We start from the raw sequence: 26,001 nt of genomic DNA on the forward strand, positions 1-26,001 counted from the left end.
ATTAAGCAATCTCTTAAACAAATAAAATTTGTAAAATATTTTTAATGGACTAAAATTTATTACCATTAGATTTAGCTACAATCCTGCTTTGTAAACTAAGAATACTTTGTATACAAGATTTCCTTTCGATACAATTAACGATGTCATGATCCTAATATCTGTAATATAAATGTTGATTTTAAGAAGAAATTTAAAACTCACCTTAACTTGTAATACGTTAGTGCCCAGAAGCATTTCTTTGGTAGCTATAGCGAAATATTTCTCCTTGGCATTTGCAATTGTAGACTGCTCAGGGAAAACGAAGACCGGCGCGTTATCGTTTGCGTCCGTCACGTGAACTTTTATAACCGCTTTACTAGCGTCCGGGTTTATTAGGCCTTGTATAGACTCCAGTTGGACCTCTAAGGAATACTCCGTAAGTGTCTCGTAATCCAAAGAGCTAGTGTTAAGATAAATAGCGCAATCCCTTTCTTCAGTTAGTTTCACGTAAAATACACCTAAAATAATTGTAACATTTTAATAAAAAAATAAGTAAGGGTAGTATAAATTATAGATTTATTTTATTTGGCCTTGTCCTTATTGCAATTATTGGATTTTGGAGACAATGGGGGGATTTTTTTTTCAAGAAAAAACTCAAGTAAACAAGGCCCTTGACAAACGTAGTACAAAACAATGTTGCTATTTCTTATGTATTATAATTTAATCAGAATTTAAAATTGTCAGTGCCCTTTATGTATTAAGTTTAACATTGAAATCTTGTTTATATCTAATTAATTACTTAAACCTATGAAGTATAGGAACTATTTGATTTATCGCGTGACTCTTCTAGATAATTTAATTATTAAAATTAAATTTACAACGCGTATGGGCTGTTTCTAGTTTTTTTTTTTGTAATACTTACCTTTTTGAGATGACTCTGTTAGTCGACATTTTAGCGGTGTATCGGGTGAATGCTCTCTTTTGTTTAATAGTGGTAGAATCCTGACCAATGTGCCATTTGGAGAATTCTCTGCTACATGCTCTGTATATAAAGTATCCGCGAAACCAAGACCCACCTGAGAAATAAAGTTTTATTTACAAATCTTATGCTATTATTCTCAATGATATATCATACTAATATAATAATTAAAATCTTCATTTTTTATAGTGATTTTTTACACAGGTTTCATATTATTACTAGTAACGTAATTTATAGTTGATAAGGAATCTACCCATTGCAACGTACCATCGCAATAGTCGTTTCAACGCATAGACGCCCCAAAGATATCTATGGGCCGATTAACCATAATTGACACGGTTGGCAATTGGGTTGGCGATCGCAGTGTGGCATTATGGTACGCAGAGAACGCTGCTGTATATCGCATAGAAACTTGTTTTTGAGCAGTGGCAATACTATATAATTAATGTACGACGTGTGAATTATATAAGATCTCGAAAATCCAACCCGAGGCCTACGATCTCAAGTCTCAGTCCTCTACCGCTAAGCTAGTACTGTTCGTACCATATCTGAATGAATAATTAAAAATGACTATCTATGAAACAAAGTTTGTTCTGGCGACAAATGGTCTCTGTAGATATTTTTATGTGAATAATATAAATAAATGAATAATCTTATACATAAGGGAGAAAGTATTGCTCGTACAGATATTAATAACACTGAGCCCTCTTGACCGTCCAGTCACTAATACCATCGCTTGCTGTGGACACATTGTAATCAAAATGTCGGTGAAATAGTTACGCCTTAAGATTGTAGATCGCTGGTTTGATTCCCGGAATACAATCTTATATTATTCATACTTTGTGCATTAATTATAGGATTGCCACTGGTCATAAGTTTCGAGCATGAGAAGAAGCTTCCTCTACGTACCATATCACACTGGCGATAATGGTATATCCCCTCATAGATATATTTGAGGGATAGGCCTCCCCCAAATATATCTTGCAGTAGGCGTCTATAGGCTGAGACGAGACATATAGATTAGATAATGTATAATATATAACGTGGGTAATGATAGTAAAACTTACATCTGGCGGTACAGTAGCGGAGTGACTCACATATATAGTAAGACTCAACACAGAAGACATTGCAGGCTCCCCTTGGTCGTAAGCTTGGACATCCACCTACATGAACAATTGTTCTTATTATCACAAAACAAAATTTGTATCATTGCGTCGCACTATAATATACAATTAATACAAAATCTAAATTTTAATACTTATATAATTATAAAAATTGAAATTTATTACCCTAAATATAAAAATATTATCAAAAACATTACATTTTCGTACATACATACGTCTGAGTGTAAATGTATATTAGTTAATTAATAATATGGATATAAATATCCAAGGTGTTTCAATGTAATTATTAACATCTATAACAAATCACTCTGTATAAAGAAACACATCTAAGCAATAATTTCATAAACATGAAATTGACACAATTTAATAATTTAAAAGTACAAATTAGGATGTTAAAGAGTAATTTCGTTTTTTTTTAACAAAAAAAATATTAGGCAGAAATAGTAAAAAAGAAATAAAAACTTTACTTTGTAAAAACAATACAGGGATATAAACTATAGAATTATCGGATATTAACAATACAAGGGAACATATGTCGTGCCTGGTCATAATTTTAATACGTATGTAACATTATGTTTTCAAATATAGGTTTTTCAAAGATTAAGTTTTTTGATGTTACTATCGTAATTTAGCCAAATTTAATCAAAGACCGAAATTCAATAATTGCATTAATCTCCGGAAAGTAATTCATGGTTTCCTAATGTTTTACATCTGTCTTCAAATGTCAAAATATTTATATGGAAATTTATAAAGCACAATGTATTGTACCTAATTATTATTCAGAAAACAAACAGCGCCATCTAGTTAAATTATTTTTAAACTTTTAGGCTACATAAAAAAGATGCAATTTATTACCGTGTATTCACTGTCGGCCTCCTTCCTCAAATCGTCCCGTACCCGTATAGCTCCTGTATCGGGCTCCACGTGGAAATATATAGAAGCCTTTCCCCTGCCAACTAGCTTGTAGCGCACTTTGTTATTTGGTGAAGTTGCATCCTCGTCTATAGCTACAACGGTTTGTACCAAATTGCCGATCGAAGACGAGTCCTCTATCGTTACTGGACGAACAGCCGATGTAAATATTGGTGCGTTGTCGTTTTTATCCTAAAATGGGTATGAATTATATTTTAAAATTTAAAAATAACAGTATGAAATCGTTCAATATAAAAATAGAATAATATTTTAGGTACTTTATAGTTATTTCATGTTATGTGTCTCTAAAAGACGGTATGTTATAAATACTCACATCAACAGTAATTTCAACAGTAGTGGTTGCTCCCGGACCTTCTAGATTGTTCTCCTCAGTGCCAACAACTATTTCGTGTCTTGCGCTTATTTCTCTATCCAATGGTTGCACGGTTCTTATCATACCGTTCTTTCTGTCAATAGAGAATAGCTCCATATCTCCTTTGACAATGGTGTATGTGATTTCTGGCATCGTATCTGGATCTTCGGCCTGGAAAGTCAAATAATTTTAGTACTTATAATAGTAAACTTATGTGAACAGTCGTATTCGTAATAGGAATAAATAACATCGTGTAACATATTTCAGAGTAATCACCAAATTTATTGGTGTGTGACTAAGCGGACAAATTTTATGATAAATAAATATTGCCCGATGCAATAATTAATGGGGCAGCTATTAGAGTTATTACATATTTATTCGCTTTGTTTTCTCTTTGTTCTGATGAAGTCAATAAACCTTTTTCTGATTTTTTTTCTGTCACTCGAGACGTGTACCTAACATCGAGTTACTGTCATTTTATGAATTAGCTGATATTTCTTGCTCAAAAATTGGATCATAAACTGAAAGATGTACAGCACTGTTCAAAATTACTGTAATACTGAGAAAACTATGTGTGAAAGTCATTCTGAAGAAGATACTTACATGAACCTGCACGACAGGGAAGTTAACTCGATTCTCTGGAACGTGTACGGAATACAACGCCTGCCGGAATATCGGAGCTTCATCGGGCACGTCTTGTACTTGTACAGTCACAGACGCAGTTCCTAATCGTTTGTCTATAGCGCCATCTATCGCAGTTACTACGAATGCATAGTCCTAGAAAATAAAACATTTTTCATTGGTTAAATCTCAGACCACGTAAATAAAGATTAACGACTATATTTCTTCAATCAAAGCTAAGTAGGCACTATATTTAAATGTCGCCGTCGCTGATGACGTCACCAAATCAATGAAATAAATTAACAATTTTCTCTATCCTGTGTTGTACGAGTATTTATATAGCAAGGTTATTCTGTATATATACCATCACATGGAAATTTTTGTCTTATTTTTAGTGCCAATGGCGTCTTTGTATTTTTATATGTATATTATAGGTAATTAAAAACGAAATCTTATTTTTGGGTGCTTATTACAGCCATACATGATAAAGAAACGTAATAATAAAAAATAATTTAAACATCTCATACATTACAACTAACGTTTTGCTTTTAATAATGTAAATGTATTAAGTGCGATTTAAATAGATTTTTTCTTGACGCGGTCTCTGTAGTATGTAGTTACTTATACCAAAATACGTATGTTAGTTATTGAAAAATGACAATCTAATAAGATTAAAATATACCTATTATTCAATACATTATCTCCACTATTAAAAGTAATAGTCACATCTTTTTAATCAATCTCGCCATCGATTGTTACTGTTAATAAGTTCAAATGTGTAGGCAGGTCACATACCGCCCAGAGCATATGGCCGCTGGGACATTAAGATACTTTTTGGCCTCCGATGTTGGGAATCTCTCGTACAACCCCTGTCTTGGGTTCACAGAGACAGTTTTTTACTAAATAATTTATTCTCTTTCTTTTCGTATTATTTACTCACTCTTCCTTTGTCCGTCTCAATATCTCCCACTCGTTTCTCCTTTATCCTTCACATAATCTTTCATTCCTTTACCTTTGCATTATCTTTTTACCTTCACCATTTGGTCAAGTCCATGGAGTGGAGATAAGCAAGCAAGATAAGCAAGGAGGATCGGCAAGCGCAACGTCGGAGCCATCCACCCGTAACGTGGGTAAAACCTATGTCAAAGTGCCTATGAAATGATGATGATGATCAAATTATATTACCTTTATATCTTCATAATCGAGTTCGGTGTTGGTACTGATCAGTCCCGTCGTGTTATCGATGGAGAACGGTAAATGGGACGGTATGCTGTAGCTCACTAAAGCGTTGACTCCCTCGTCACTGTCCGTTGCGTGGACATAGCCGACCGCCTCCCCAGATATACCTGGACAAATTTTTTTTTAAATTACTTTTTTTAAATGGATATATTTGTGCAACAATCGCAGTTGCAGAAGTAATTACAATAACACTTAAGTGGACACTATATTTTTCAATAAAATTTATGTGATGATCAATCGCTTTCGTATAAGGACAGATATAGAAGTGTGGATTTCTCTGGATGCTTTATGAGATTTTAAAAAATCCATACAACTATCCATGCACTCTAGACTACCAAGTATCAGGTGAAAACAACTACTATCTACTATGATTATTTAATAATACCAAAGTATTGCTGTATGTATTATGTTGTAACAAACATCAAAATTTAATATCATGTTACCGAAATGGATTGCATAGACTTCAATTTGATTTATAATAGTAAAGAGATAAACTATAAAATATTATAAATATTAAAAAAGTTTTTATGGTCAATAAACTAGTTTACAAAAGATACGATCGAACAGATGCTATTTTTAACACTATTTTTTATACAAGTAGCGCCATCTGTTTGTCTGCGGTTATAACTACAAGAAATGAAAATTAAAGACACTAGTCCCTAATCTAATTAAAAGAACACATATTTTTTAAAAATTCTAGTTTTCGACAAATATTTGTATTGCGTCATAAACGTTTCATAAAAAAACCTAATAGAACTATTCAGCCAATCCATAAATCCAAAAATGCATCCAGAACCGATCAAAAAAAATATCTCACGAAGAGAGTAACCATTAAATACCTTCTTTGACTTGGAACGTGTATGAGTCTTCATCAAACTTCGGGTTGTTGTCGTTGATGTCCGTAACTTTGATGTTAACTGTTGCTGTGCTTGACAGTTTGCCTGGATCCTCCGCTTTTACCATCTATAAGTTTATTTAATTTGTAAAATTTTAAAGCAAGCAAAGATAGGTGTTTTTTTGTTGTTGTTAAATAACAAGGTTATATTGTTTTTTCTATTATTTTTTTTTTTTGAAATATGTTGGTAATTAGTTTAAAAGGGAGTAACTCCATATTGGTAATACTTGTATCCCATTTTGTTTAGTAATTACTTTATTGTAAGATAACTTGATGCAAGATATTGGCGCCCACAAAACAAGGTTCTGAAGTTGATATGCAAGCGCACCATAATACGTCCACCAGCAAGATGAACGAAGCCTTGTTAAGATCGGAAGACGCTGAATGGAGACCGCTTTCAGCCAATCTTATGGAAATCTATGGGCTGCCCATGCCTATGCCCAACAGTGGATGCCTAGCGGTTGAAATGATGATATTTATCATGATGTGTGTAGTATGTAATTGCTTTAGTTGCGTTTGATCATTTTTTTTACGATCGAAATAAATATTTTATTAATAAGGAAGTGGCAATAAAGCGAATAATATTTCTTATTTAATAAAAATACTTTGTATATTTGGTCTGTTTTTACAGTGTTAAATTAATGTAAACTTACAAGTTGGTATCTCGTGAGAACCTCTCTATCAAGGCTTCTGATGACGGTTATGATTCCTGTGGTCGAACCAATGGCGAACTGCCGCAGGTCATTTCCAGACACTATCGAGTATGTCACTTGTTCGTTTTCAGGATCTTTTGCCTACAAAATTTTAATACAGTTAATATATATAAGAACACGTCGATGTAAAAGGTTCCTAAGTTATGTCTTTATTATAAACTCTAGTATAACGCTTTTTAAATATCAAGCTATATTTTTTAATCAAATACTTATTATTTAAAGAGTCCTGTTACCGTTTATTAAGAATATATGTGAAGGTGTTCATAAAAAATGCCTAATGATTTTGTAATAAAATCTTCTCAGATTGCGGCGCGTTTGGCACCTTCGTAATCTCATAAGTAAAATCAATAACCTCATTTTGATTCTTCTTTCTTTTATATTGGACTTTACTGGAAATGTACCCAGTAGAGTTCTCTCTCTGTTGTCTTTGGATCGGAATGGTAAACTATTGAGAGAGCCACTCTAGGGTATGCTTGCGCCAGGATACCAAAAGGAATGCCCTCCTGAATGATTTAAGAGATTTGCGGCCTCGTAGTTGGATAATATTGCCTATGATGTAACGGTTTATTCTGAGATTTTCGACATAGTCCCTGAGGTAATTTACATAAACGACGTTAAGGCTAAACGTCTTCAGTGCTTTGCCATTCAAGACCGCGTAATAATGTAATATATAATAATATAGATACAGAGCATAAAAATAAATCCGGTATTCTTGTTACAATTTACCCAAATGGTAACTACAAATAATCCAAATCGAATAATGTTATTAATAAATGAATAAACGAATTATACTATAAAACTGTAACAGTGCTAGACAATGAAAAGTATTTCGTAATTTAAATCGCATGAAAACTTACTGTTATGGTAGTAACTGTAGAATTAATAGCGGCGCCTTCCGACACGGGTGCGTAGTAGTCCCGGGATGAGAATTGAGGAGGTCGAGTGTTCGGTCCCGGAGCGACTAACAACTCAACAATGCCCTGAGAGCTGAGTCCGCGGGCGTCCGTAGCGCGAATCGTAACGCTGTACTGCTCGCCCGCTTGTAAACGACCCGTGCTGGCTGGAAAATTTTTAATTACATATTTTTAAATATATTATTAATTATAGACCGTGCCTGTCCAATCATATATACTCAAACATACATATATATACATACATACGCAAATACAAAGCATTTAATACATACGTAGATATATATTATAGACGACTTAAGTTAGAATAAAGTTTTCTGTACATTCGTAATCCAGTTTCAAGATACGTCTCGAGTGTTCTTTATAAGTAATTGTTTAATAAATATCATTAAACCTTTAGTATCTCACTATTTACCTACATGTATCGATTAATGCTTGTACTCCTTCTCCAATATATTTTACAAGACAACTTAGATAGTTATTGAAATTCTCTCGTAGATGTATAGTAGTGGTCACGGATCATTTCATATGAAAATTTCCTACAAACATCACGCGTTATAATGTACATAAAATATTTAGATTTAAATGAAATTTCTTTTTTTTGTATTGTATTAACTTTTTTGTAAGATAAATATTTTGTCACTTACAGATAATTCCAGTGTTCGGATCGATGGTAAATTTGTTCCCGCCATTGTTGGACACGTGGTAAATGCTATAGCTAATGCGCGCGTTTTCACCTTCATCGATGTCGGTGGCTTCGACCTTGAACATATTACAAGCATATTTTACATTTATTATAAACATTTTGCATTGAACCTTATGTGTTACATAAATTTAAATCATCCTAGGCTATACAGGCACTGGCTATTACATTAGGTGGACCGAAAAAATAGTTAATATCGGAGGAAATCTCTGGTTGCCGGCAGTTCAAGATCGGTAACAGTAGCGATCTTTGGAGGAGCCCTTGCAATGAGTTTCTATCAAAATCAAAAAGAAGAAAGGCAGGTAAATATTAAAGAACGTGTTTTCATATTAGGAGACTTCACGTCTCTGTTATAATAAGTATCCTCCCTTACATCGCTTTAAAATGGAACTAAACGATCATGTGTGTGTATTATAGTCTGATTATCTCCCAAATTTTTAAATAATCGTAATCTGTGGGATAAAATTCGACGTAATATACTCGTTACTAAAATTCTCGCTAAGGTCGATGAATAACTTGTCTTGGAACAGTTTACGTAGATATCTTAAGGTAAAAATAAGAATTATCTGTAAAATCCCTCAGTCTGCATAAGGTACATATATTACGAAATTTCAAATATTTTTATTATTAAACTTTTCTAATAAGTGTTTAATCGATTTTGAAGAATATAAATCACATTAAAATTTATTATAAGTCCATCACTTATAGATTGTCTGTATGAATATGAATCAAAATTTTGAATACTAATTCTTTGATTAATTGCCTGCCTTTAACAATCAATACGTTATCTAGTCTTTGTATTTGTTTACTTTTTTGCTTAGTGTTTTCGTATTTAAATCATACTTTAATAAGTAACCTAAATAAACTACATTAATAAAATAATAAAAAAATAGTTAAACTTACCTTATAAACAGCGGTTGGTTCTAAACTAGCCGGTACGGTGATTGGTTGCGTCTTCGGAATTGTAGGTGCATTATCGTTTACGTCCAATAATTGAACAACAAGGGACAGAGGCGGTGACGCTGCACTGTTCGCTTCTCGAGCTACCACCTACAAGCGAGTTATACTCAAATAATACTAATACATAAAATATCTTATAAAGCATATTGCTAAAGGGGCTATGCTATAGAAATCTCTATGAGATCGAATAGGATTCGTAGACATACCAAAACAATCGGCATCGTCCACTGAATGGGCAAATTGAAGCGGCAATGGGCAGGTCACATAGTACGCAGAACAGACGGGTGCTGAGGCCTTAAGAATCTGGAGTTGAGACCGGCACGGACATCATGCCATAAGGTTGACAGACTACCTTGTTAAGGTTCTCAAGCCAAACCTACTTTAATCCCATGTGTACAGTAAGTAAGCTTATTCTTAAAATCATGAACATTACTTTTTCTATCAGACTGTCACGATCTGAGGTCGCTACAGACGCTCCTTAGTGAGTATTCAAAAATCCCTGAGAGGAGACCTGACCTTTTACAGTCACTTTATACAAATTTTTGTTACGTTATTAGAGTGCCTGAGAAAGCCAAACTACGGCTTAGTCATTACCAATTACCTATGAGAATCTCCTGGTATTCATAGATGTCTTTTTTAAAACCAAGCCTTAATGATTCACAGCCGGACATGGGTCTGCCCATAAATTTCCAATAAGACCGACGATCTCACCTATGTCGTCTGTCCATTTTGATCAACGTCCTACGCTGCGTTTGCAAGTTCCTATTGATGTTATAAAATCAAAATGAACTCACCTGTAATTTAAATTTGCCGGGGCTGGGCGGATCTCTATCTAAATGATCGTCGTTCACTATGAGATACCCATCAGAGTCTATATCGAACAAGTTAGTTGTCAGCTCGAAGGAGTATTTCGGTACTGGATCACCTGGACCCTGGAAGTAGACAATGATTAATAAAATCAGCAGAAAATTAATGTCACAGAATTTATTACCAAAGGAGAGTTTTAAAATACGTAATAACCGAAAATTATTACCAAAAATAAATTATGCCGAAATGGTACAAAGTTCATTACTTTGTAGAAAAAGAATCTGGGTACAGTGCTTGGGGCTGACAAACCGCGCAGCCAATTTTAAAATCTTTGCAATGCTTTGGCATTTTTCACCGACCAGATTCTTCTTCCCAGCTAACCTCATTTTGATTGATCCTACCACTGCTGCTTTGAAAACCCTTTCCAGCAATGACTTAAAGTTCGTTTTTTACAGGCCTCAATCCTACAGCAAGTTACAGACATTTCACTTATTACTTACTTATCCCTAGTATTTTTGTAATCATATTTTGCTTTAAAACAAGAATTTTAGATCTATATATATATATATATATATATATATATATATATAAGCTTCTTTTCAAATTTCGGGTCTTCAACTACGCCATTATATTTAGTTCCTCTATGTCTTGGACTAAACAAGAGCTAACTAAGACTAACCAAAACCGTTACAACACTTAATCTAAATCAGGAGTTAGCAGCTTTTTTAATCAACAAGCCCATTAAAATTTCTATTTTTTTTTTGGCCGGCCGCACATACTTAACACTCATTAATAATTTACAAAAAAATATATAAATTTTAGAATAAATTATTGAATAATTAGAATATAGAAATTTTAATACAAACTAAAAATAAACAAGATAAGAATGGAAAAAGAAATACACATAAATTTTTGGTGAGAAATTTGACACCATTTTGTTTGATACAAGTGTATATAAGTAGTAGTGCATCACTTAGTTTTGATCGGAGGTTATTATTAATTAATTGTTTCGCTTTAGCATGTAGCACCATTTTAATACTTAATTTTATAACAATTTATTGATAAGAAAAAAAACAATTCAATTCAATTTTAGAAATTCTCGGTGGACCGTATAAAAGTGTTGCTCATTCCTGATCTAAATGGTAATAAAAAGTTCCTTACCAAATCCGGATCTGAAACCGTTAACTTGATCGGTTTCTTATTCAAATCTAAAACTTTAGTGCCTTTCGGGGAGTTCTCTTCAACCTGTCCTTCCTCTGAGGTGGCCTTGACGACAGGCGGGCTGGTGTCAACTGGCCGCACTGTTACTGTTAGCTTTGCTGTGGTATAACGTTGAGATTCTGTTGCTTCCTCCGCCTGTAAATAAAGGACATCAAATAAACTATACTGCAGCTGCCACTTGAACTTTCATCGGCCACTAACCAGCGAATCCCGACCGATAATAAAATAATGGTCTTGTTGACAGGCATCGGACGTAATAGCGTTTCGTAGGAAAGTGATGCGGTTCATTTCATTTTAATTAGGATACAGAACCTTGTTTCTATTCCTAAGGTTTTTTACTCCTAAACAACTTTTTTATGACATATTAAGAGTAATTTTTGAATTACACATGCACAGAGAATAGCGTTGCTATATAGTCATTAAAAAATTACTATACTTTTAGCGCTTCATGTCGGGGGCTTCAGTCTGACCTGTGTTTGTCCTATTAAGTTTTGTATTAGAATTTATTTCGTTCACCGTAGCAAGCCGTAGCACTTGTTCACCTTAGTTGTTACATTAAGTTTATAACTATGTAAAATTGTTGCGAAATCATACCTCTCTTAATTTTACTTTTTTTTTTTTGGATTTCGTCGTATTTTTACGTACGATTGAATTAATTGTTTTCGCATCACTACGTAAATGTTGCGTACTCATTTAAGTTAACATAGCAATAAGAATTTAATAAGTAAATAACTTACCCTAATGACGAGTTGAAACCTTTTAGCGACGGTAGTATCGACCGGCTCCAGCTGTCTCACTGCGCCAGTGTTTTGATCGATCGCAAAGTATGTAGCCCAGGAATCAGGCTCGCCGCTCTCTATGCTGTACTGTATTCTTGCATCTAAAGTATCCATATCCACTGCTTGTATTTTCTCGGGTTCTATTGCCAGGATACCAGCTAATACACCACTGTTAACCTAAAATTATTTTGTTATATATTTTTATTTATTCATATTCGGTGATGATCTTCGCGTTTAGACCAGGTATATCCAACTGCGAGGAAGCCCAGCTTCTTCCCGGATTATCATCATTGTTTCAGCAGTAAGACGTTCCTTAATCATAAAATAAAATATGCCATGGTATAATAATTCTCAATATATTAATTCTTGGCGAATATGGCTTTCTACTTACGTAACTAGTGTATTCAGGATTAATACAGGCTCCGTCATGTAAAGTGCAGCCCTGGTAGATAAAGGATGGGTCTTGATCGTCGTCATCCAATACATTGATAGTCATTGTGGTGGTGCTGGACAGGCGTCTTTTGGTGTCACGCGCACGATCCTAAAAATAATTATATGATATGTTTCTGTTTTTAAATTCAATGTTTTTTATTTATTTATATTTAGATTTTTACATTCGATAAAGTCCGATGTAAAAATCGACGTTAAACTTGCCAATTTACTCATATTTCTGCTTGGTTGATTTGTCCTTTTTTATTTTTATTTATTTTTTATGAACTGTCCCACTGTTTGCTTGTTGGTATTTAGAGCATATTTCAATAGGACAGTATGACAAGTCAGAAACAGACCGGAATAAGTAATTTATTAAAAATAGTAATTTCACGATAACTGTTGTAATAGATTATATTTGTGGAGTTGTTAAAGATAAAGTCTATAAAGTCTGTCTTTAACACTTATCGCACACACAATTAAAATTTAAATTATATGTAATTATAATTTAAATATTGCACATCTCTAAATCTGAAGTTAACCAAATATACAATTGCAAAAGTGATTAAAAGTTGAGAAATAATATACATCTTAATTGGTGGTCGTGGTACGTAACTATTTAATATAATTGTTGGTAATGGCCAAACATTACTCTTACTCTTTTTTAATAATAAAGGTTAAATATTTTTTAATGTTAGATTATTTTTAATTTAAAAAACAAAGTTAAAGTCTGTAAAGAAAAATTAAAAATCTATATACTTACAGAAGCAATGATTGTGACTAGATAAAGCTTCGTGCGTTCGTAGTCCAAAGTCCTGTTGACGGTAATCACACCCTGGTGAGGCAGCGGTATGGAGAAGTAACTGTAACCGTCCACCGCATTCTCTTGCTCCAACGTCTTATTATCTCCTGGTACTATGTAGTACTCCGCGAGGCCATTGACCCCTGCATCAATGTCTACTGCTCGGATGCCCTCGAAGACAGTCGTGCCTATCGGTACTAACTGAAAATAAATCCAATAGAACATTAAGTACAAAAGCTATTTGATGTAATAAATGATGTAATAGATTAAAAATTATTAAACTGAAAAGTAATGACTAGTAATATTCAGAAGAAAACTTTATTATTTTTTGTTAATTTTATATATTCCGTTTGTGTTGCATTTGCAGATTCTGCGGGTTTAAGTCAGCAGGGCGCAGAGGGCGCCCAGCCCAAAATTTCTATAAGGTAGTGAAGCCAAGGACTTCCGGGAAAACCTTGGCTCGGATTACCACATACTACTGATTGCTTCGAATACTCAAAAGAGTCACTAGACTTAAAATACCCCACGAGATGACCTCGACTTGGGATATATCCTCCATACTAAAACGTAATTACTGGCGCTGATTTTCGTAATATTTCTTTGTTATATCATTTTTTTAATCTGTTCTTGCGCGTATGCGTTGAATCACTCATGGGAACTTATTTATTACCCTTACTATAAGTAAAATGTTTGTAAAATAAACAATAAAATGTAAACAAGATTGTTTACTAAATAAAACAAAACGTAATAAATATATATCTATCTATTAGACTGTTGTATACTATTATAAAAGATAGATAAAACTTAATCTAGAATGTCTACTTTATTTATTGTATTAATGATAATTGTAATAAAACTAATTTTTCATTTCTTACGCTGTAAGTCTATTTACTTTCTGTGTATTTTTTTTGTTTAGAAAAAAAGGATTTAATCGAACAAAAAAAATGCACTCAGTAAACACGTCTTCTTTATTTAAATTGTTTGACAGTTGAAAACACCTAGTTAAAAAAACAAACTTCATAGTTTTTGTGTGAAAAGAAAAGTGTCGCTTTTTCCAACTTTCGTTAAAATTTTATTATTTTTTCTCTTCGTAAGAAACTTTCTCATGTCTAGTGAAGTTAGTCGGCCGTTTCTGACTTTCGGGGTTAAAAGCAATTTGGGCGATTCAATTATATGTATACAAATTTATATTTGACTGAATTCTAAAACTTATAGATTTATTAAACTAGACAATAAAACGGCAGGTGATTTAATTTAGTCAGTTGTTTTTATGAAAAAAGAACATACACTATCAAAAAATTGCCGAATCACTCAGAAAAATGGCCAAATTGATCGAGGTTATTCTACGGTTTTACCGTCAATTTTAGCAATTAATCTTTTTAATATTTATTAATTAAATTAAATATGTATAAAGAATCATTAATAAAGAAATATTAATTATTGTGTTTCCTAACATCGTCTGTAAAAAATGTGTTACCTCAGATATATTGGCTTCATATGGCGTGTTTTGAAACACGGGTGCATTGTCATTGATATCGGAAACCCGCACTATCACAGGAATCGTCCGTCGCTTCTTTGTAGCTTTAACTTGGCATACCAACTGTAATAAAGAAAAAAACATTAATTTGAGTAATGAGGATCAATATTTATAAGACTACTTATATATATGTAAAGTTCATCAGGCAATCAAGATCAGCCCAACGTTTAAAAGCAACCTAACCTAGAACTTAAAAAGGTCGTCTATTCCCGTTGTTGGTGGAGGTCCTGTCGTGCCGTTCTCTCCACTCTAGAACCTTTAAGTCATTCATTCTGCGTCAATTATATTGAATAAAACATCTATTTTGATGTATTTTATGATGACAAAACATTATATTTAAAAGTTATAATTTCGTTTTGTTACCTTTTTAAAGACATAAATATCTAACTCGCTACAATAACCTACACAGATTGCAAAATTTACCCCACAATTTATTATAGTTAACGCATTCTTTTCAGTTATTTTTTTCTGTTGACAGCCAATTTATATTATTAGGTAGATGATGACTAGATGAATGTTTTATAATAACTAATCAAATATATAATCAAACTTTCGCCACAGCTGTTACCAAACGATGGTACAACGGTTTCCTAAATCGATATTAACAGCTTCAGGCAATATCGATTATATTCACGAGGAATACCTGCTTAATTACGAGACCAATAAATATATTTTATAAAGGTAGGAGGTGAATGTGTACTTTCAGATAAAGTTTATTAGTCGTATACCATTTCTATAGGATTTTCATCAAGAAATTTATTTTTCAAAATAATATAAAACAAAGTAAATACATGATGCAATTAAACTTTTAATTGTATTAAACATATGTTCATTATGGCTACGCAAATTATCAATATTTTTTTTAAAAAAAAGGGTAATTGATTTCGGCAAAAATTTAAAATGTTATATTTATTTAAACACTTCTTATACAATGTGTAATAACGAACTTAATTCCTAAGGCTTTTTTCACCAGGTAACTACCTCATCTTTAACATAGCGTCAAAAAGTTCAGTGATGTTAAATCGCTTAACCAGCGCTTCTTTATAAAAGCACAATTTAATTTGGCAATCGGGAAATTGTTTTTAAAACTATTTTATTTTGGTAGCACTGTAACGTGACTTTTTAAATTAATATCTCATTGAAATATATTTGAAAACAAATTTCTTTTCTAAAAAAAATGTATTATAACAACGATTGCCCAGAGGCCAACAATAGACAGGCACATAGCGAGCAGAATGGATAGCCGCAAGGGTGTTAAGTTTCTGGACAAGCGCAGCACAGGACGTCTATCCCCAATGTGGATCGATGACAATCTTGCCAAGGTCGGATGACGCTGGATACCAGCCCCTTCCACCCTCTATTATCGGAAATCTTCAAGGTAGGCCTGTGCCCAATAGTAGACTAGGATGATGTTTGTTGATAAAAAAGATTAGAGAGTGCAATGAATCATTACCCGCCAAACTTGTAACGCCTTGTAATCAATGCAAAGCAAGTGCCAAAGAAGTCATAATTATCTTTTTCGTTCGAAAATACGCCTTTAACTGGTCACTTTCTAACGAAACGGCTGATAATTATGATTCAATGCGATCTTAATTCGAATGGATGATAGATATATTATTATCTATGTCCTCCCAAGCTCTGCGTAAAACGTTCACCTACATGGACAGACAACCTAGGTAAGGTTGTCAGAAGTGGCTAGATGCAAGCCGCTTGCTTTCGCTACTTTTGGCAATATGTGGGCAGGCTTATGTCTAACAGTGGACATCCTAAGCTGGAAATTAATGTAAGACAAGACTCTAATTTATTAAAAAGTGTAATCTAAACAAACCTGTGATATTAAAAGATTATGATAGAAAATGTAAGAATAAAATAAAGATTAGAAATAAAATTGTACCTAGCCGCCTAAGAGTAAAAAAGATGAGGAAAGGAAGGCGATAAAAGCAAGAAGGAATGAAAGAACAAAAAAAATTGCTAGATATTGTGAAGGATAAAAGGAAAGAATAAAAGAAATTGAGAAGAATGAAAGTGAGCGTAGAATAAAGATAAAACCCTGAAAAAATTATTTGTAAATAAAGTCCCTGTCCCAAAAAAAATAGGGATACGAGAGGCTCCCAATAGAGGGGGCCAAAAAAAAGCTGGAAATGATGATCAAGATCATATTAAGTTTCTCTTACCTGAAATACCATATGGGAAAGGTTGTCGGCATCTCTATCAAGTGGTTCCAGAAGCTGAAGCCTTTTTCCATCCAGCTGGAACAACGTAGGACCCTTTGGGAACACCGTGGTCAGTATCACATCTACTTCTGGTTCACCTACTATAGGCAGTTCTGCAGGTGTTGTGCTTTGGTTTACTTCTGTAAGTGCAGAAAATTATATAAGGTAAATAATCGTGTCTTTGATGATTTTAAATGAATCCTCCCTTATTCATACACATACATTATTTACACTAAAACAGTTTTTTTGGTATTTTTTTTATGTAATACATTTTTACTACTGATATTTTATTAGCACCCTTGTTAAAGCCCAATTTAAGCTTTATTATGATAGCGTATCATAAAACGTTGCCCAATGAGCGAATTTTAATAGTATTTATTTATTTATTATTTAATGATAAACCTACAGCTATTAACACTTATTAGAGAGTCGTCGTCGTTCCAGACCATACACGCCCGTTGCAAGGCATAGACTCCAAAGATATATATGGGGAGATATATCATAATCGCCACACTTGGCAGGCGAGTTGGCGATCGCAGTGTGATATTATGGAACATTGAGGAAATTCTATGCAATTATTGCACAGTGTGAATTATATGACATTGTTTCCCGGGAATCGAGCTCCCGAGTTACGAACGCAATTCTCAGTCCTCTACCGCTGGACTACCGTTGCTCATATTACAGCACTTTCTTACAAGCTTGTTCCACATCCGCAGTATAGAAATATAAAAATAATTATAGAACAAATCAATTCATACAGTTAGTATTAATTGAATATAAAAATATCCCAATACTTATCATGGTTAGAAACCATTTACAACAATTGCATGTTTGTCGGAATCCGTAGTTGATATTGGCAACAATGGGTTCCTGTCGAACGGAGTTATAATCACTAAGAGTATTGACAGAGACCTCCCCAACTCCTCTTTTTTATATAACCCTCCTATAATCGAAGAGAAATCCGGTATTCTAATTCTTTTTCCTACATCTTTATTTCCTATTGAATTGTCACAATGTAAGATGCAGACTTTTTTATAATAATTTTTGTTGACCTTTCTTATATATTATTTTTAAGTACACAAATTCAAGTCAATGTTATTGGAAAAAGTCGTCGTCGTTATTACATCCCATCGACACCCACTGCATGACCTGTGCCTCCCCCAAAGACACCTATGGGCGGATATATCATTGTCGCCACGCTTGGCACGCGTTGGCGATCGCAGTGTAGTATTACGTTACGCATAGGACACTTGCTTATCCTCTGCACACTTGATTAGTGAGCAGTGATAATCCTACACTATTATGGCACGAAGTGTGAATTATATAACTGTAGAAATTAAATGAAATTATAGAATTTTATCCCGGGAAAATAACCCGCGACCTACGATCACAAATCTCATTTTTCTACCGCCAGACTACCACTGTTCCTTGGAAAAAGTAATAAATACTTACGACTCCCTCTGCTTTCTTCTATGTCCACTATAATGCTGGACTGTCCAGTCTCCACTTCGCATGGTCCTATAACAAATATAACACATTATAATCAATTAATATCAATATTCATAGGTTAATACAAACACTTACTATACGACTTATTATTGTGATAGAATTTATAATACTGTACTAAAATTATTACACTTATAATATTTAAATGAGGCATCTGATAGGCAAATAAGCAGGACTTGCAGATACATCTGAAATATTAACTTAATGATTGTAGAACAATCGTCTTCAGTTAGATAAACAGTTTTTCTTTCATGTAAACATGCTTCAATTGTTGTTTTTTAAAGTATTGAAGAGAGATTTGTTTATATATACTCAATGAGACAATGTTCTAGGCTGTCTATAATGAAATATATGAAGTCATTGACCTCCTTCATTTCGTTTTAAGCTATAGACATATTTACACGAACTTAATATACGTTAAAAGCTTTTAAGAGAAGCTGCTTGTGAAGAGAAATAAATAATAAAATACTTAAAGAAATATTTCCTTAAATATGTGTTTCATCATCATAGTAATTTCAACAGTAAGACATCCAATGCCGGACATGAACCTACCCCGTAGATTATAAATAAGACCGGGCTGAAGCGGTTTAGTTTATAAGACGTTTTGTATATACTTATCTGTAGTGATATTCCGAATACAAAACGATAGAACACACAATAAGAACAAAAACAACAATATAATTAGAAACGTTGACACGGAAAGACACGCAACATGTGAAAGATCAAAACGTGAAGAATAAAAGATTTTGTGAAGGATGTGAGGAAAAGAAAGAAAGAATGTGTGGAGGAAAAAAAGAGAAAGAGAAATAAAAAATAAAAAAATGAAAAAAATAATCGCACCCGCATTGTAACGTACTTGCTACAAACAAAGCAAGAGGAACGAGGAAAAAAAATAACTATTAGTATAAAGTAGTAAAACAGACAGAAACCAGTTCAAGCATAAAGAAAAATTAATATTCGCAAACTGTTTCGAAAGGTACACAGAAGTATAAAATTAAGCACAAGTTGCAAGCGAGCAGCGACTCTGCCTTCAATGACTTGACTCCTTATTAAAGATATTTTCGTATACGCAGGGTATCTAGTTTCATAGAAATACGTTTTAACACGTACGGATGCGTGTTCTTATAAAAGATTACAGGCTACACGCAAGCTGCCAGCTTCGTGGACCTTAAAATAATATATTCTTATGTTCGTTCACGCTAATTATGTCTCACTCACGGTTCGCTTGAACGCAAGAACCGTTATAGGGCGTGATAAGAACAGGGAAGACCTTTACTTGCGTATCTGATAACAATTTATAATGTTTAATATAACTAGAGAAAATATTTGACCGAAGTCTTCATTAGATGATACGTGATATCTCAATCTAATATATCTGGATAGTAGATCAAAGAGTAAAACACTGTATTATATAGCATAAGCTTAAACGTATTTCTTTTATAATAATTATCTTGTTTATCTATAAACTTAAAATCCTTAAATTTGACCGAAATAAATAAAATAAAGCCGTCGTAAAAATATATTAAAAATTGTTTTATTAGTAGAATATATTGTGGTGCAAGATTTTTCAGATAAGTTCTTCTTTTCAGCCGATAGACGCCCACTGCCAGGCACACGCCTCTCCGAAAGATCAACACTGCGACCTAAACGCGCCTGTTGGGCGTAATATGTATAAGAGTCGATTTATAATGTTAACGATTCTTACATTCAATTCAATGTCAACAAATTAATCACAATAGAGAAAAAGAACAAAAATTGAAATATACAACGATAAAGGTACATACATGTCAGTTAATAGAGTAAGTCAAAAAACAATCAGTCAATTGAATTTAATTTATTCGAAACAATCCACTTGTTTTAAATCAATTCAAAACATTCGAACATACTTCTTGAGAAAGCCAGTATCAAAATTAATATGTCAATTATAATAACTCAGGTCGGATCCTATACCGCATAGAAAGAAGCAAACCACCAAAGCAACTTGAAAGCTTGATTGCTTCCCAGTTCGTTGAAGTAAATAACTTAAAGGCCTTCTATAATTTCTTAAAATCTTAGTTACCATAAAGTTATTGTTTATGATAAAAACCAAGATTTACGTAAAACAAATCGCAATAGGTGATTGTGTTTCATGTAGGCCCAGTGATTTGATAAACTTATTGTTTTGGTAAAACAAAAATATTTGATTCGGCATAGAATTGACTACATTTTTTGAAAATAAATGTCTCAGTTCTGAAAATAGCAGGCGAAAGAATGTTATGTATATTTCATTTACATATTTTTTGAAATATATTATACCTTATTGCATATTCAATTAGCGTTGAAATAGCCTAAAAAACCTGTGAACGTATGTGATAAAAATTTGTCTAAATTATTCGTTACTAAATTACAGAGACGGACCCTTAAACCAGGAACAATATTCAGAAACAGAGTGTGAAAATATCCTTAACCTTACAGGTATTTATTATTAAATTCCCACCGTTATTACAGGATCACATGCGTTGATATCCTCTTTACTGATTAATTTTTAAACTACAATTCAATTCTTAAATTCTTTTTGGTTTCGAACGTTTTCGTTTTAAAGACATTTTCATTAATAACCTATATTATTAAATGCAATAATTTATTTTATTAGATGAAGTTGATCAATCTTGAATTTTTGGTATTTATTAATAGTATATTTTAATCAATGCTTTTTCTTTTCAACTTGTATTTACGTACCGATCTCTGCATATTATTTAATAAGTATTTGAAACTCATCATAAAGTTATCATTGCTGAAGGAATACGCGTCTGTCAGAAAATGCGTATGACATTTAACAAAAACATCCAGAAATCGATGATACAGGTATAGAGCTAAGCCAATAAGGAAAGGAAAAGCAATAAAGAATTTCAACATACAATAAATCTCCAGCCGTAATGAACTCTTCCAAGCAATCCCAGTTTGACGGACTGGTGCTAATTAAGCTATCGCCGATCGCAGTTTTATTGTCTGTTCGCTTAGCTTTACGTTTTTATTTAATTACATCTGTGAATAGACTGCTGACTGACGGAAATGAGTATATGTACATTCAATTTTATTTTATACCACAAGTTTACTATCGTTATTTAATGACACGAAATTACTTAAAGAATGAGTAGTAAAAGTAATGTGTAAGTCCATTTTGTTTATTACGATGTACAAAATACATTTTCAATTATATTTTGTCGGATTTAAGTTACTTAATTAGATATAAACCTATAAGACTAGAAGCCGCAATCGACATTATACTTTATGGTTAGAGAAAAATGTATATTACATTTTTCGATTTCGATTTTTTCTTTTGTACATTTTTCCATCAGCTTTTACGAACTATTGTGGTGTTAATAATTGGTATTTTCATTTCTTTTCATGTTGGTAATCACGGATTTATTTTTCTTTTTTACCTAAGCTTATACTGCTAATTTAGTGTATTCACTTTATCATATTGCGAAGCCGCCAAGTTTTGAGGTCATTAGGGAGGACACCATATGGAGCGACATGAAGCAAAAGCTTTTAGCGTGGCACATTAATACGTGTTAAGGATTCCAATTCGAGGGTGGCCGAAAGAGCCAAATCAGAGGTCAATAGATTACTATCATAAAATTTAATAAATCATAAAAAGTATGCGCTTGAATCAACATCTACAACATAACTTATCTGTATTAAAAAAATTAGGCGCCAAATATGTTGCGAAGCACAAATCTTATGAGCGACTTCTATAACTCAGCTAATTTAATTTTTATGTTTTGCTTATGTAAAAGAAAAATTTTATGGAAAAAAAAGTGTAAATGTTGCAAGAAAAGTTTTCTAATATCTAACCATATAATAAATGACATATCTCTTTCTAGCCGTCGATTATTTTCCGTTAATTAAAACCAAAATAAAGTATATCAGAATGTTCAACAACTAATATAAAAATACCATAAAGTCGTGCAGTGTACGAATGAGAAGATATATTTTTGAGATGTAATCGATGTTTATTATTAAGACGTTAAATAAAATGATCACTTTAAAAATAGTTTTTTTTTCTATCGAACTGCAACATGAATTTTAACATAAACTTTGACAGTACGCAGTCTGTAAAAGTGATGAAATGAAAATGCGCTATAAGAAATGAAATCTGTATATAAAATTGTTCGTGCATTACCATAGATGCGAGCACAGATAAATTCATGAGTCCCTTAAACAATATTAAAGCATATTAGATCGGAATTATTTATTGTAATGAGCTCTAAAACGGTGTATCTCTTAGCTTCTAGTAATTGGAGTGAAGACTAATATGTACGAAGTGGAGGCGTCTTGAGGTTTACCGGTCATAAATAAAGCTCATGGAAGCTGAGAAGGATTAAATCGCACGGAACTAGTTTTATAAACCCCGCGGGTGTTTCAACCCATAATTCCCGTTATAACTTACGGATTAGAAGTTTTCATTTGATTGTATCCATTTTTATTAAAGTATTAAATTAATTGCATAGTTCAGTTATGGAATAATACAATGCGAATTAAATATATTACATAGATTCTTCATCATATCTCTTTAGTTTACTGAAGGCATTTCTTATTTAAATATTATAAAGTTCAATCAACATTTATTTTTTAAATAATGTCGAAATTAATGCGAAAAAAGACAGTTAATTTGTCAAAAAGACAAAACTGTATTATATTATCTGAATAATCTCAATGTTTATAATATTGCACACGCATCAGTTGTAATATCAGAATTATGAATAAAAATTCAAATTACCCGTTTTAATTCCTTTACGAGAAAAATAATACTATACTGGACTTATAAAATTTATAACATTAAATAGACAATTTATGTCATCGGTTAAATGTGGCGAGGTAAGGATGGGTTTAAAGTGATAAAATGTCAATGGGACCGGCAAAAGCAACATCGAAGGTTTACTCAAAAAATGGAGAGATCATGTTTCAACAGTACCAGCTGAATGACTGCTTCCAACCGTTCCAATTGAAAAACTATGGGAAAGGCTTACGTCTAATAGTGAACGTATTATAGCTGCAATGACGATGTTAATAAAAATGTAAATCTGCAGCAGTTTTACATGATGCCGACGCGTGGTATTGCATATTGTTCATTACTATTTACTTCATTACTTGACATATTTTTCGACTGATTTATATTAAATCAGTGGTTGCAACTTATGATAGTCTCTGAATCAAAAAATTCTGTACTAATTGCGGTGGTAACAGTTTTACGTTTATGCTGATGGAAGTCGAAGTGGCGGTATCGGCAGTCACCGTCCAAATACTGATATACAATTTGTCAATAATTATTTGGTCTAGGAGCAAGGAAGCAATGTTAAAAACTAAAAGAGAATAAAAAATCATAGAATTGAAATAAGAAATAATAATTTCAGTATAATTTAAAAAAGGGACTTGGATAACTTAGTATTAATACAAGTAAACACTGCTCTAACTCGAGATTAAGAGCAAAAAAGGAATATTTTATTTATTTTGATCGTAACAAACAAAGGCGTTTAAAAAATAAGAAACAAATGTAAACGCCATGTAGAACGTGGAATGAAAATGAAATATAAATAAAAAATAAACTCTGAAAAACCAAAAAGAATCAGATAACGAGTAATAAAAAAAAATTGTTACTTGCACACCTACTATAAAACTATCCACATGGAAACGAATCTTTACATTTCTTTACAATCATACTTTTTAATAAATAAGTCAAAGTCTCTTTTCACATGCTTAAAAAAGTGCGAAAGGGTTGCTAAACTAAGTCCGTTGAATAAACTAATATTTGTGCATTAATTTCGAATATTATTCGCCATTTCAGAGAAGGGTGTTACCTTGCTAAAATATTCCTCAATTAGTTAAAGGTTACAAACATGGCCGCATCGCAAAATAAACTTGCCATTTATCCTAACGCGTTATAAACTAAAGTCACCGTAATAGAGATAGCGATGCGTAACTAATGTGGTACGTTACCAGCTAATGGTGTCGAAGGCCAAGATCGAGGCTATGACATTTTGCATTAGCTTACATTATCATATTGCGAAATTTATCGTGAAGTTTGCATGAAAATAATAACATAATACAGCGAAGTTGAAACAGACTTTTCCGCGACTGAACTAACGACTGTTCTTTATTGCAATTCTATCTTTCTGTCTTATAGTATATTTAAAATCTCAAGTAACCGATGATATAATGTAAATATTACAAATAATCGATGTTTAATTGTGTAATTTCTGAATTTTCTTTTAAAAACTGGCAAATTACACTTTTTTAATTTTATATAATAAATTTAAAAAATCGTTTGTTATAATATTGAAGTTACTTTTTAGATTATTAAACATAATGAAGCAGACAAGGTAAACTTTTTAAATCACTCTTAATCGATAACAGAAATAATAATAAATCAATATTTCGTGGAATTTCTGTGTTTTATTTTTTAGATTCGCAAAATGATTATCAACTGGTCAATCAATAATAAATCGATATGTGTGATAACATTTAAATTTTACATTTATTAAATATTATATTATCGATATTATAATTCTGAAATAATATTAAATTATTATTTTCTGCAAAGTTTGTATTTAATTATTAAAATTCTTATGCGATATCTTTACAAATTGGTAAGTCTTCTTTTTTTAATTCTCTTGTAACTGATTATAATAATATATAAATTACACTACATATTTATTTATTATCATTTCTGCATTTCGCACACAAACATCGTTATGGCCATTTTAAGCTATAATGCACATTTATAAATTCTGTTAAAGTTTGCTTTCATTTCTCAAGCTATCGTAAGAACTTAAAGTTCAGAGAATCGAAGCGTACTCGGAGATTTTAATTAATAATCTATTTGTCAGCTAACTAGTCATAACAGTTCCTCGAGCCAACCGCATCGCCTTATACGGGAATCTTAATTGATACACACTTAATCAACGGTCATATATATCTCTAACGATTACCTTGAAAGGCGTGAATTTACGCACTAAGAATAAACGAGAATATGTTCCATTTAAAAGTTTGGAACGAAAGTAATAAGTTCGAGATATTTACAAACATTATTAACCGTAGATCTATTCTATAAATGTGTTTTCACTATGACAAATCAATTGCCTGGATAAATGAAGATGTCGCTACCTAATAAATAGATGGATATTCGAAATAGCAGTAGTATGAAAGAAATGGAGGAGGTAGGCGAAGAATAGGTATGTTTGGTTCCAATGATAAATTGACATATTATGCCGGTAATTTTAAGGATTTTCTTTTTTATTCTTGGAAATTTAGGCTTA

General features: G+C 32.5%; 1 protein-coding gene across 1 annotated transcript in view; it reads right to left on the bottom strand.

Moving 5' to 3' along the window:
- Positions 1–26,001, bottom strand: part of Cad99C (cadherin-99C) — a 188,138-nt gene that overhangs the window by 10,890 nt on the left and 151,247 nt on the right. The window contains exons 5-24 of the mRNA XM_068767495.1: positions 18,650–18,715; positions 17,159–17,337; positions 14,925–15,047; positions 13,409–13,648; positions 12,608–12,757; positions 12,175–12,393; positions 11,378–11,572; positions 10,204–10,341; positions 9,353–9,499; positions 8,394–8,508; positions 7,693–7,895; positions 6,776–6,916; positions 6,067–6,190; positions 5,174–5,334; positions 3,971–4,144; positions 3,329–3,538; positions 2,938–3,186; positions 2,026–2,121; positions 902–1,055; positions 202–497 (exon numbers count right to left, since the gene is read on the bottom strand). Of these exons, the coding sequence (XP_068623596.1) occupies positions 202–497; positions 902–1,055; positions 2,026–2,121; positions 2,938–3,186; positions 3,329–3,538; positions 3,971–4,144; positions 5,174–5,334; positions 6,067–6,190; positions 6,776–6,916; positions 7,693–7,895; positions 8,394–8,508; positions 9,353–9,499; positions 10,204–10,341; positions 11,378–11,572; positions 12,175–12,393; positions 12,608–12,757; positions 13,409–13,648; positions 14,925–15,047; positions 17,159–17,337; positions 18,650–18,715 (3,380 nt within the window). The remainder of the gene's footprint in view (positions 1–201; positions 498–901; positions 1,056–2,025; positions 2,122–2,937; positions 3,187–3,328; positions 3,539–3,970; positions 4,145–5,173; positions 5,335–6,066; positions 6,191–6,775; positions 6,917–7,692; positions 7,896–8,393; positions 8,509–9,352; positions 9,500–10,203; positions 10,342–11,377; positions 11,573–12,174; positions 12,394–12,607; positions 12,758–13,408; positions 13,649–14,924; positions 15,048–17,158; positions 17,338–18,649; positions 18,716–26,001) is intronic.

The sequence above is a fragment of the Battus philenor genome, unplaced genomic scaffold (assembly GCF_028537555.1).
Source record: "Battus philenor isolate CCGP_79_NKW_IND1 unplaced genomic scaffold, ilBatPhil1.0.hap1 SCAF_10, whole genome shotgun sequence".
NCBI classification, from domain to species: domain Eukaryota; kingdom Metazoa; phylum Arthropoda; class Insecta; order Lepidoptera; family Papilionidae; genus Battus; species Battus philenor.